Source organism: Delphinus delphis, chromosome 5 (genome assembly GCF_949987515.2).
Source record: "Delphinus delphis chromosome 5, mDelDel1.2, whole genome shotgun sequence".
Taxonomy (NCBI): Eukaryota; Metazoa; Chordata; class Mammalia; order Artiodactyla; family Delphinidae; genus Delphinus; species Delphinus delphis.
Genome location: NC_082687.1, coordinates 67580325 through 67594353, shown reverse-complemented (window position 1 = coordinate 67594353; position 14029 = coordinate 67580325). Strand labels below are relative to the sequence as shown.

Genomic DNA, 14029 nt, shown 5'->3' with positions numbered 1-14029 from the left:
CTTCTCATTGCGGTGGCTTCTCTTGCTGCGGAGCACAGGCTGTAGGCGTGCAGGCTTCAGTAGTTGCAGCACGTGGGCTCAGTAGTTGTGACGCACGGGCTTAGCTTCTCTGTGGCATCTGGGATCTTCCCAGACCAGGGCTCGAACCCGTGTCCCATGCATTGGCAGGCAGATTCTTAACCACTGTGCCACGAGGGGTATCCCTTACTCTCTATTTTTAACTGTATTGCACCAATTTGCTATGACACCCATTTGATACTTAGTAACACATTATCTTGTGTTATTTTACTTTTCATGCACATAGATTGTGCTCCTGGGTAGACTGTAAGCTCATTAAAATATAGGGATAATGTGTTACTACTTCTGTGTTGCCCCAAATCCTGGACATATTAGGAACCAAGTACATCATATGTACTTAGTAACTTTGATGGGTGACTATTGGATTAATTTTTTTCTATTGGGTAAAAAATATTACTGGCACCTAAGTGTTGCTGATATGTGCACATGCATTACAATTTCCTTTCTTCAGGGGGATGGAGGAGGAAGTAGAGGAAGGTCAGTGTTTCCATACAATTTTATATTTACCCTATTGTAACTTGTCACAATGAACTATGGTTGTGTCTCTCTCTCCTGAATAGATTGTGAGATGCTAGGGAGAAGGGACTGAGTCTAATTTTGCCTTAGGATTAAGGCAGTTGTTTCTGTCACACTAGAAATTCAGTAAATGTTTATCAAATGTGTCGAAAAGATCTATTTCAACATCCTTCATCCTAGAGACTGTTCTCATGCTGTCCCACGTCCCTCTCCTCAGGTGTTTAAGGGTATCTTATAATGTAGATTATACCCACTGCACCTTTGCATCAGCTTAATGTGTCCTAAGCTCATACCTTCAATGACCATTTTCTCAGAGCCAAGTATTTGCCAAGAGTCTAGCGAGCAAAGCTGAAAAGCTTGAGGGCAAGGATGCCTTCTTTTCTGAACTAACTAAAATGATGGAATCCTGGGTTGAGATAGGAGGGGTATCTTGTAACCCTCAAAAATCACACCACATCTACCTTCCCCCCTCTTCTAATCTGTATTTGCTACAAATGTCCTATAGTATCAATAGTTTATTTACATGCTAAGGTGATACAGTTGTGATATATTAAAATTTTCCTCATTTTTGTAGTTTAATCAATAGTGGGCATGAAATAATTCTACAGAAAAATTCTGAACTGTTGCACTGAGTAGGGAATGCTTGTTGGTATTATACAGAAAACAGCATCCCTGCTTCTGTCCAGCGGGGGGAAGCTTCTTTCCAGTGTGGCAGAGAACAAAAAGATCCAAATGAAGTTGATAGTATGAGAACACAGAGCATTCAGGTTACAGAATGCTGAGTGAATGGACAAATTAGTGTTTTCTACCTACGAGTAGAGACAAAGTGCTTTGGCAATACTACCAATACAAATTGAATTTAAAGGACACTTCATGCAATCGGGTCAGCAAAGGTTAAAAGATTTTCTTCAAATGGTAATATAGGCCCTGACCCAAAGGACTGAGATTCTGACACGGACAGCCATAGGATAAGAATAGCATGGCACACACAGAAGAGGACTGGGGTGCCTGAAAAAGAATCCTGGCCAGAGCAGAACAGATTATGCCTTTAGCCACACTGGCTAAGGGTTTGCAACTGTCCCTAGTGAGGGAACACTGGAAATTATGATGAAGATCCCACTGTATATCCTTGTAGCTTCTTGCATACAGGTTTCTTACACACAAGCGTGAAAAACACACACAGCTCTCACTATACTGAGAGTGGGTTCTGTCAGTCTTTTGTTGGCTTCTTAAAATCCCAAATTCAAAATATCTCCAGCTAACTGATGTAGGTAAAATATGAACCAGACACAATTAAGGACTTTCAGAAAGCCTATTCCACCCAGATGTTTGACTCTTACACTTCTCTAGATCAAATGGCTCCTGGCTGGATGGTAGAATTATGATGCTCTAAGAACAACCAACTGGCTATTACATTTGCTTTTCTTCTACCTCAATGGGATTATGACATCAGATATGAAGCAGCCAATCATCTCCTTCCTACCTTCTTTCCTCTTTTCTTTCTTTTACTTCTGTATCTTTTTGTTAACAATTCAGTTTATCGAACATTTATAGAGGGCTTAGAAAGTGTCACTTGCTGTGCTGAGGAAATTAAGCTAAATAAACCTTTGCCCTTTTCTTTAAGAAGCTCACAAGTTTATATAGGATGCAGACAAATAAGTTTAATATAGTATGATAACTTTAAAAGTATCAACATGTCTAAAGTTAGAGAGAGAAAGTATAAAGAAGAGAGTAATGAGCTTTGTGGGGTTGGAGGAGTTAGGAAGATTTTGTCAGTTTGAGCTGGATTTAAATTAATTAAAAGTGCAACTAGGGCTTCCCTGGTGGCGCGGTGGTTGAGAGTCCGCCTGCCGATGCAGGGGACACGGGTTTGTGCCCCGGTCCAGGAAGAGCCCACATGCCGCGGAGCAGCTGGGCCCGTGAGCCATGGCCGCTGAGCCTGCGCGTCCGTAGCCTGTGCTCTGCAATGGGAGAGGCCACAACAGTGAGAGGCCCGCGTACCACACACACACACACACACACACAAAAAGTGCAACTCTAGTGAACCCACTTGTTTATTTCCTGGAGGTTAGGTATATTAGTTATTCCAGAAAGTCTGCAGATTAAGTTGTATGCAAGAAAGAGGCTCAACTTTTGCTTATTGGCTAATGCTCTCAGAATCAAGGCTTGACCTCAACTGAACTGTGAACCAAAAACTGAAACAAAGGGCAAGATTTGCTCAATCCGAACCATAACCAATATGTTAAAAGGAAAAAAAAGGAAAAATAGCATTAAAGAATGTGAGAACTGTAAGAGATCTTAGAGCTCATCTAGTCCATGTTTTTCATTATATAGGATGGAAAAAACATGAGGTTCAGAATGATTAAAGACTTATGTAAAGTCGTGAGAAGCCACTAACTGGCAGAGTGTGAGATAAAGCAAGAGTATCCATGTTCCACGTTCATTGTTCTTTCAACTTCTCCATGTTACCTGATAGTGTACCAAAAAGAAAGATTTGATTTTTATCTTTTCTTCCCAAATAATTGCCTACTTGATAATATCCTAAAATAATCAAATTGGAACAAAATTTAGAGCATCAAAAGATTCTCCGAATAGTACCTTTACTTAACTGATATTTTCTTTCATATATACACATAAAATAGACTTTTATTTATTTTTTTTAAATTTTTTTGCGGTACGCGGGCCTCTCACTGTTGTGGCCTCTCCCGTTGCGGAGCACAGGCTCCGGACGTGCACGCTCAGCGGCCATGGCTCACGGGCCCAGCCGCTGCGCGGCACGTGGGATCTTCCCGGACCGGGGCACGAACCCGTGTCCCCTGCACCGGCAGGTGGACTCTCAACCACTGCGCCACCAGGGAAGCCCTAAAATAGACTTTTAAAGCAGAATCTCAAACTTGTTGAGTGCATACTTGTAGTTTGAAGCATATGGATTCCTCTTTAATCAGCAAAATCGACTGTTTGCATTCCAGACTCTAGCTCTCTCTTAAATTGATTACCATCCTACACCCATAAAAAGCTCTGAGGAGGAGATCATCATTAAGGGCACTTATGAGGATATCCACTTATTCCTACATGTATGGAAATTCTAAGCTTGTATCAAGTAACATCACCAGAGAGCTAAGAAATGGGGTGTCAATTGCTTGGCTCTCTCTTTGATGGCATGTGTTCTAGTTTTACCCCCTTAGCATTGATCAAAGGTGACTGCAAGAAACAATCAAATTAAGATTGTTTCTATATTTTCTAAAAAAAAAGGGGGGTTATTAAGGACAGCTTCATCTATGTTGTTCTATACTCTTTGGAAAAGAATAAACATATTTTAGAACTGGTACCAGAAAAATGTGTTTTCATTCAAAAAATTAGTATGTATACTTTTAAAATCAAATAGTACTAATCATACCGCCCATTTTCCTTTTTGCCTTGACTACTACAAAGCCCAGAAATAAATGTAAAATAAGGCTCAATCTTAGTACATAAGCTTAAATTGGGGGCATATTTTTTCCATTAAAAAAATTTCTAGGGGGCTTCCCTGGTGGTGCAGTGGTTGAGAGTCCGCCTGCCTATGCAGGGGACACAGGTTCGTGTCCCGGTCCGGGAAGATCCCACATGCTTTGGAGCGGCTGGGCCCGTGAGCCATGGCCACTGAGCCTGCGCGTCCGGAGCCTGTGCTCCGCAACGGGAGAGGCCACAACAGTGAGAGGCCTGCGTACCACACACACACACACAGATTTCTAAATCTAACAATGATATTTTCCACAAGCCTTTTACTGTAAGCCATCTCAGATCCTCTTTTGGAAGTTTTGGGGGGATAAATAATGAATAAGTATGCATTTCCTTTGTTTTGAGTCCTTAAGAACTATGCTTGTTGTTAGTGAGCATCAAGTTCCTGCTATGGGCAGCCATGCTCCAGAATTCTACAGAAACCAAGAAGTGTATGAAATGACTGGAGGCCTGAAGGGTCTTGAATCTAGCTGTGGGGCTCCAGTACTGTAGAGATAAATAACATCAGGTAGCATATTGTAAAGTGATTTCAAAGACCCATTTTATCCTAAGACTCTATAAGTCTATTAAATTAGACTTGGTCAAAGTCTAATTTAATAGACTTATTTGGTCTATTTGGTCAAAGCATATTCTGTTTTGAGTTGGCTTAAATATTGATATTTTGACTAACATTTTTCTGAAGGTGGTAAAGTTTTTGGGTAACTTTGTTTCTGAGTAAGTTTTCATAAAAGCAGTTTGTGTTCATGGTAGAAATTTGGAAAATCAGAGAAGTATAAAGGAGCAAATTAAAATCATGCATAGTCATGCCTTGGTTTCACGTTGTATAATGTAACACAATATATATAATTTAGTGTCTGGCTTTTTCCACTTAACATTATGTAGTAAGAATTCCTAGATACTAGATATTCCTCAATAACAAGATTTCTAGTGTGAAAATTTCATTGAATGGTTTGCTCAGTCATTACCCTATCATTGATTTACATTGTTTCCAACCTAGTTTTCTCTGTTTAATATAATACTGTGATCTACATTCGTCGTAATAGTGATCATAGCATTTAGGAAGCACTTGCTATAATATATGCCAAGCACTGTGCTAAGTATACTTCACATGAATGATCTTATTTAGTCTGTAATATTCCTGTGAAGTAAGAACTATTGTAAGATGATATAAACAAGGATTAGCAGTTAATTAAAGTGTCCATAGCAAGGAAGAGGATTTAACACAATCTGATATAAGCAAATATTCCAACTTGGTTTTTATTAATAAGTAAATCCGACTGTTCAAAGATTCCAATTGCCTATTAAAATGTGCAGTTACTGGCCCTAAATTAAGAAATCTATGAGATTCTTCTCCATTCCCTTCCTCCTTCTTTATAATTTTTTAAAGGAAGAAAGTCTCTAATGAATAGTGGTTTTTTTAGTTTAGTAATTGTTATTGCACCATGATAAAATAATGTGTGTTCTTTTTATATTCCTTAGTTTTTCTTTTTGTAGAGATATAATCAAAAGAATACATTATGTATGATTCAATATTTGTATATTCTGTGAAACGATCACCACAATAAATCTAATTAACATCCATCACCACACATAGTTACAAGTTTGGTTTTTTTTTTTCTTGTGATGAGAACTTTTATAGTTCTTATTTTGTGGTCTATAGAAGATAGTAAGAACATAGGCTCCAGAAATGAGCCTTTCATTTTTATTAGAGGACATTAAAACCATTGTAATTAAGAGGAAAAAAGGGGGGGCAAAAATTCTGAATTTTACGGTAGGTGGACATGTGCAATGTTCATATATTCTCATATACCTGAAGAAAAGGAACTGAATTAAACTAGCTAGTTGAGGCCCTGCTCCACCCACACTGTTTTAATGAATAGATAAGGATGATTTGCAATCTGCACATCATTTGATGGCATAGAAAATAAGGGTTCTAAAATGCTTAATGATGGTTGAAATGGTTTCATTTCTTAAGTAGTTCAAACTGTCACTGTGGCTTAATACACCCTTTTGAAATAGCGCCAAACCGGCCCTGAACTTGAACAAAGTCTCAATTAGAGAATTCATAATTAAATGAAGCTTTAGAGTGTTAGTGATTCTAAAAATAGACCAAATCTTGTTTAAACCTGATTAATTTGTGAACATCCTGGAGCTAACATCTATTTACCTGGGCACCCACAAAACCCTAGGTGTTAACAAATGAAGAATTAAAGCCTTGAGAAATGAAAGAATAAAGAAAGGACCCAAACAGGTGCTTTCTTCAGAGCCTAACCAAAGACGTCTAGGGGGAAACGACCTTTGCTTTTCTAGACAAGAGGCCTCCAGCTGACCCCCATCTTACACTGCGGGCGCGTCTCAGCCCATCAGCGGGTAGGGCAGCCGCCGTCCGTAGTCTTAGCGTCTTCCAGCCCCCGGCCCAACCCGGAGTCTCACTGGCTTTGGGCACCCTCGCTTTCGACCACCAGCAGCACCACCAGCATCGGGAGGAACGGCGGCATCGCGCGGGGTGCCCGGGACCCCCGGGGTCGGAGGGAGGGCGCCTGGGCTGCAGGCGGGCGGAGGGCGCGGCTGGGGCTGGGCGGCGCGCGTACCTAACAGCCGCGCGCTCACGTCAAGGTTTGTTTCACAATCACCCGGGTGTTCCGGCTGGGGCTCCGGGCAGCCGCAGGGGAGCCTGGAGACCGCGCGGGGCGGCGTATGAGCTGCGGCGGCTGTGGCCCAGGGCACCTCCCTCCGGCTTCCCGAACCCTGCCCCGTCCGACCGGAGAGGGAGGATGGAAACACCAGCCGCGCTCTGAGCCCCTCCAGAAGATAACACTTTTCCCGCCACATCGGCTCGCGGTCCACGAGTCCATCTCCCAGAGCGGGGCCGAGCGGAAAAACGAGCAATGGCGGATAACCTGAGGAAACTGGTCTCCAACGAATCTTTAAGATCGATGCAGAACCAGCTAGAGTCCTGGCTGAGGCAGTACAACGTGAGTCAGGGTGGGAGACCCCCGGGGCTCGCCCCTCCCTCTAGTTCCTCGCACGACCCTCGGCGGGGACTTCTTAGCACTGGTCTCCGGGTGGCCGCTTTGCCAAGTCCCGCGGTTGTGATGCCTAACTAGGGCCCAGCATCGGACCCGCATCGCCGGGAAGGAAGGAAAGTGCGGGTTCCCCTTTCTCCGTGCGGAGCGCGGGACTCGGAGTCTGGGAAGAGAGCACGCATTTTACCCAGCAGTAGCCAAGGACGCTGGCGGCCCTAGCAACGCGAAAGCCCTGCAAGCCGCCGGGGTGTGGTCAAGACTGCCACTCTCCCACCTATCCCCTCCGCCAGCAGTCTACCCTCATACCCCCGACTCGAATTATTATTATTATTTTTACTACATCCCTCCTCTTGCCTTTCCTCAAGTCTCCCACTCTGGGGATAACTTGTGGTTGTATCAGGATGGATTTTTATAAAAATACACCCAGGAGTTAGTACCCAGAAATCAGTGAAACGGGCAGTTGTTACTGTTGCGGGTTTCACTTGTGTTCTGGTCAGCATGGCAAGTAAGGCACAGTTTCAACACCAGGGCAGATTTCAGAAGGCCTGTTGCCAAGGCATGTGTAAGCCCATATTCTCTCATCAAACCCAGAAGGGTTCTTCAAATCTCCTTAATCCCCACTCCCACTCCAGTTCCAGTTAATCTCCACCACCCAGAGAGTAGAACTCCAGCGCTGAATTTTGCTTCGGTTGGTCTGTCTTAAAAAGGGGAGTCCTATTTTCACACAGTAAGTAGAACAGGGAGGCAGAGAGAGCTGGGGACACGGAATCAGTCCCCCTAGCTTCTAGGTCTGGCTCTGCATAGAACTAGCTGAATCAACTTATTTAACCTCTGGGTCTCAGTACCTCCCCTGCTAAATGGGAGACTGGATGGAATTAGATGATAGGTAAAGTTCCTTTTTAGATCTCAAATTTTTGAGTCTAGATCAGCTTGTTTCTGAAATTCTACCAGGAAAAATGCAACTGGTTGCTGTCATGAGTCCCTGGGCTTTCCTATCCACCCTCTAACCAGGGCTCCTGGGAGGAGGGGAGCTCAAAGCATAGCTACAGCTTTCTTCTTAGCCTTCCTTCCTAGGGTTTACCCCCTTCGCGCACATTTAAAGAACGAGCACTGATTATTCCTTCTCCACCGAGATTGCAGGAAAACTAAAATTCACCTCTAGCACAAAGCCTTGGATTCCCCTTAGCACCTACCTTTAAAAGTGGCTACTTGTTACCTAGTCTCAGAAGGTTGAGAATAACAAGTCCTATACATGTATTCACCCTTCTTAAAACTCCCTCTTACAAGAAAAAATGTTTTTCTTGCTTGTGGTCTAAATTAACTCTGAATATTAAAAAGTGTATTCAGTTTGTCACTAGACAATATTTAACACAAATGATACTAGTAGTGGCTGGACCAAATTAAATGATTGCTTTGAAAATACCTGTAAGTACTGAGAAATGCCAAAGTTTATTGCACTTTCCCTTCTCACTGACACTGGTGCATCCCATTCCTCTGTTCTCACTGAGACCATTTTAATCTAGATTCTTCACCTGTCCCACCCCGCCCCCTAAAACACACACACACACACACACACACACATACACACACACACACACACATGAATAGTAGAGACTGCACTCTAAGAGATAAATGGCTTTCCAAATTTTGTGGTCATTCCCTGGGCAACATCATTTCTTCTCAACTCTTTGGCGTCTCTGTCACATTTGACTCTCGACACCCCTATTCTTCTAAGGCTCTAATAATTTGTCTCCTTGCCTCACCCACTCCCCCCTTGTAACTGTTCTTCAAGGGCCAGACTTTAGAAATCTTCTCTTCTACCTCCATTCCTGCTTCATCTCTTACTCCTATGCTGATCCTCTCATATCTATATTCAGGTCCTATTCTCATCTGAGCTCTCTCTTCTCCAACTGTACATTGGACATTTTCAGTTGTGCTATTGTCATCTCAAAGTCAAATCAGCCTGAGACTGACCCTAGCCTCTCCCATGCCCCAAACACCAACTTCTTTCCTAACTTAATAGTCTTTATCATGACATACTCCACTTTCTTCTCACCAGCAGAATCTGTGGGTACCAGTTGTAAATTCGTGCAGAACCTGATCACTTTCCACCACCCCTGCTTCTGCCACCCTTGTCCACCTTTGGTCATCTTTTATTTGGATCATTAAAAAAATAACCCAAAGTGATTCTTCTAAATGTCAAGTCAGATCAGGTTACTCCTCTGGCAAAACTCTCCAAACTTCCTGTCTCAGAAAAAGAGTTCCTACAATGGCCATCAAGCTCCTATACAACTGTGGTCCTTTAAATTCTGTGATGTCATCTCTTACCCTCTCCCTTGCTCAACCACTCCAGCAATACTGGCAGTCTTAGAGCAAAGCTGTCCAACAGAACTTTCTATGATGACAGACGTGTTCTGTATCTATATCTATATCTATATCTATACCTATACCTGCACTGTCCAATATGGTGGTCATTGGGCACTTGAACTCTGGCAAGTGCAAACTGAGGAACTGAATTTTTTTTTTTTTTTTTTGCGGTACGCGGGCCTCTCACTGTTGTGGCCTCTCCCATTGCGGAGCACACGCTCTGGACGCGCAGGCTCAGCGGCCATGGCTCACAGGCCCAGCCGCTCTGCGGCATGTGGGATCTTCCCAGACCGGGACACGAACCCATGTGCCCCGCATCAGCAGGCGGACTCTCAACCACTGCGCCACCAGGGAAGCCCTCCAGTCCAATTTTTATACAGCTGTACAGGGGATCGTTTTGCGGGGGCTCCTCATTCCCCATACCAGTGGTTCTCAACGCAGGCAAAGCCCTATGCCCTGGGACAGTGTTTTTAAAACTTACCCATAGAGATGAATGCATTTTACATCACGACATAGCACACATACACCCTTATATAACTGAAGTAGAGGTTCATAAATAGTTCTTCTCTTTAGTAATTGTGATATACTCTGTTTTCTTTTTCATTAATTTTTTTAGGGAGAGCTGAACAAGACTCACTAAATCAATATCACTTCCCATTAACGTTGTGGTCTTGGTTACACCTACAAATCATCTAGAAAGCTTTTTAAGCTTTCTAATGCCCAGATCCCACACTAGAGCAGTTAGAATTTTTAAGAGTGGGAGCCCACAAGGCTCCTCGGGTGAAGGCTTTCCTGAATCTTCCTGGCTTCTTACCACTTCCTCCTTTGAGCCTCACCTCTGAATTCTGGACCTACCTTTATTATAGCAGGCAGTACTCGATTTTGCATTCGTTTACATGTTTATCTGAGACTATAAGTTCCTTGGGGGCACGAGACTGTCTTGGGTCCCTAGCACCCAGCACACCGTAGCCTCCTCCATAAAGATTTGTTGAGAACGTAAATGCATGAGTGAAGCAGAGAGTAAACCATCTTCTTTGGCTTCCTCGTTCTTCATCCTTCTTTCTGGGTGTCCTCTTATTTCTTACTGCTCTTGCTTTGTTTTTCATTCACTGGCCCCTCTTCCTCAGCCCACTTCTGAAACAGTCAAATTGCCCTCTGCCCCGCCCTCAGCCCCCTCCCCACTCTCCCCTCTCGATGGGCCTCCTCTGTGCACGTGGCTTCCATTCTTCCTCTGCTGGAGGCTTCCAGAGCCGCACCTCTAACCGTCACCTCTTTTCTGAGATCCAGATGACTTTCCAACGGCTTCTGGTAAAGCTTCGTGTTAGAGAGCTCGGCTCCAGTTCCAGAAGCTGCAAGGATGGGTTTAGGTTCCAGCTGAACCACCATGTCTTCCAAATTACTTAAGAGCTTTGTCTTCCTCATTAGTGAATTCGAGATGATGGACGGTGTCCAATTTGTAGGGTTGCTTTGAGGATTAAATGAAACGTTTAAACATGTATTTAAAGCTCTTAGCACAGTGCCTGGCTGGCAAAGGGTAGGTGCTCAGTAATGGTTACATACTCTCACTGGACTTCTCTATCTGGAGCTCCTTCAAACCCTTTAAACTGTCTGAAAACAGTATCTTCCCTCACATACCTCTTACCTGTTTCCAAACATCCTGACTTCCTCCTCAGGTAATGCTAGAATCAGTGGGACCTTGCCTGATACAGATGTAATTTGGGGGCTGGGAAGGACTCTTAGGGGACCCTTGTCATTGCCACAGCTCTCAGCATCTCTCAGCCAGACAGCTACTACCGTCTCACAGGACTCGCTCTCTAATCCAAATTATCTGGTCTGTTCCTGCCAGAGTAATTCTTGTAAAATCAGAGCAAATCTTCCACTTGCTCCATTAAACTTTTCAGTGATGGGATAAAGCCCAAAGCCCTTCATGTGGCAAATAAAGTCCTTCATTACCTGGTCGCTGGACCCTGCATTCCCTTCTCCTGTATAGTATGCCTTACTGTTTCTTGCCTTGGTACCTGTTGTTTTTCGTTTTGAAGTGTCCTAACCTCTTACCCTCACCCCTCACCAGAGTGTATCTTGCTCCCTCTACAGCTCATTGTCTTCCTAGAGCATTTAATAAACACTGAGGGAATTATTATTATTTTTTTTTGCGGTACGCGGGCCTCTCACTGCTGTGGCCTCTCCCGTTGCGGAGCACAGGCTCCAGACACGCAGGCTCAGCGGCCATGGCCCACGGGCCCAGTCACTCCGCGGCACGTGGGATTCTCCCAGACCGGGGCACGAACCCGCGTCCCCTGCATCGGCAGGCGGACTCTCAACCACTGCGCCACCAGGGAAGCCCTAAGGGAATTATTTATCTTCTGTGTGTTTCCCATTCTCCATCCTGGCTTCACCAGCTGGTGAGCTCATTGAAAGCAGGCAACTTTTTATTTTTTAATGTAGTTTTGTTTCCTGAGCTGCCAGCCCAAAGCTTACAAATGAAAGGAACTCAGTGATTTATGAATGAATGAGCTTTGGAATTAGGAGACAATATAATTAGTTCATATCCTTGCTCTATTTATCTTGTGGGAGTAATTGTTTGGTAGAATACTGTGACTCTATTGCAGGTTGAGTGTCTTGTGCAATGCTTTGTGTTAGAAACAGCAGCATGTTGTAACATGTCTTGGGATCAGGAACTGTCTGACGTGGTATATTCTCTTCTGTTATTTAAGTCGTGTGTACAAACTCATTTGACAAACACTGAACCCCTGCTTTGTATCAGGCATTGGGCATAGCACAGGAACATATAGTAATAATACTACCATAATGCTAACTATTACATACCTCCTCTACTCTGCACCTAAGTAAGCTGGTGAGATCAACCACCTTCTAAATACGAGTAAATGGAAGTTCATATTTAAAAGGTCCTTTCTAGGAGAAAAAGCTAATAAGTGGAGAACTAGATCTGAACCATGGTCTGCCCTATTACTCAGTTCATTGCTCCACTCAGTTCTGTGTAGTGACTCGCAGGTACCAACTGTTGAACAACTTTTGCCTTTAAGGTGCGGAACGTGCATTTTTTTTTATTTAATTCTCTTAACACTCCGCAAGGCTTTATCCCATTTTCCTGGATAGGAAATGGGATCAGAGAGGTTAAATAACCTGTGCAGGATCACACAGGACTGTGGCAGGTAGCAGAGCTGAGGTACTCAGGTCTGCTTGACTCCCAAGCCCCTTCTCTGTCCACTTAGCACATGGCATGATCTAGCCAGAGGGCAAATGGCTGTAAGTGGGGAATTGAAGTTCACTGTGGTAAGTGCAGGGATAAAACAGCAAGGGCAAGGAGCTGCTGGTTCAATGAGGAAGGAATGGAGAGAGCTGTTCAGACTGTGGATTCCATATGTTCTGATCATGTCAATATTATGCTAAGTCACTCACTTGCTCACTCATTCATCTAATATTTTGAGCCCTTCGATTTGCTATGGATACTAGTGATGATTGATACAAACATGAGAAAGACAAAGTCTTTAAAAAAAACTCAGTCAAAACCAAACCAGGGAATTCCCTGGCAGTCCAGCACACTTCCACTACAGGGGGCCCAGGTTCGATCCCTGGTCGGGGAACTAAGATCCCCCAGACTGTGCAGTGAGGCCAAACAATAAACAAACAAAAGAACCCCAACCCAAACCAAACCCAAACAAAAATACTTAGTCTTGTAAGGAAAAGGGGATAGAAGGATGAGACAGAAGAAGAAATGGCTACAACAGAAATCAATGCTACAACAGAGCTAGTCCCCAGGTACCGTTAACCAGGCATGGAAGGTAAACCAGCAGCTTCCTCTCAGTTACAACGAGTCCATTCCACCTGGACTGCTTACCAGGCCTCCTGGGCCCTCCAGGATCTGTCCTGCCAACCTCTCTGACCACCTGTCCTCTGCCACGTGTACCTACTTCTGGTTCAAGTTTGCCAGGCTCCTTCCTGCCGTTGGGCCTTTGCCCTTGCTGTTCCCACAGCCCGGCCTGCTCTTTCCCTGGTGTTCTGCATCCGGAACTTAGCTCCAGTGTCTCGTCCTCAGAGAGGCCTCCCTGAGCGCCCTCCTCATTCACACTTTGTCACATCACCCAGTCCTTCTCCTCTTCCTCCCGGCACGAATCATGATCCAAAAGTCACTATAGTTTAGTAGTTAAGAGCATGGGCTCTGAAACCCTGTCTCAGTTCCGGCATTTTACTAAAGTAACCTTGGCCATGTTATTTAACCTCTCTGGGTCTCAGTTTTCTCATCTGAAAATGGGGATGATGACAAAGGCCCTCCAAATCTCCTAGAGTACTACAGTGGGGTTAATTGAGTTTACGTATGTAAAGCAGTAACAGTGCCTGGCATTTAGGGGGGGATGTAATAAAGACACAGTGAGTGAATCGCCTCATTTTCATTCCTCAACCCAATACATATTGAGTTTGAATACAGACAGACAATAGAATGCAGGGCTGGGAATGCAACAGTGGACAGGCCAGGCATATCCTCTGTCCACAAGAGCTTACTGCCTGTCTGCACCATTTCCCTT

General features: G+C 44.0%; 1 protein-coding gene across 1 annotated transcript in view; it reads left to right on the top strand.

The window, feature by feature from the left end:
- The first annotated feature begins 6980 nt into the window (after nt 1-6980).
- Nucleotides 6981-14029, top strand: part of SPATA18 (spermatogenesis associated 18) — a 29507-nt gene continuing 22458 nt past the window's right edge. The window contains exon 1 of the mRNA XM_060013176.1: nt 6981-7067. Within this exon, the coding sequence (XP_059869159.1) occupies nt 6981-7067 (87 nt within the window). The remainder of the gene's footprint in view (nt 7068-14029) is intronic.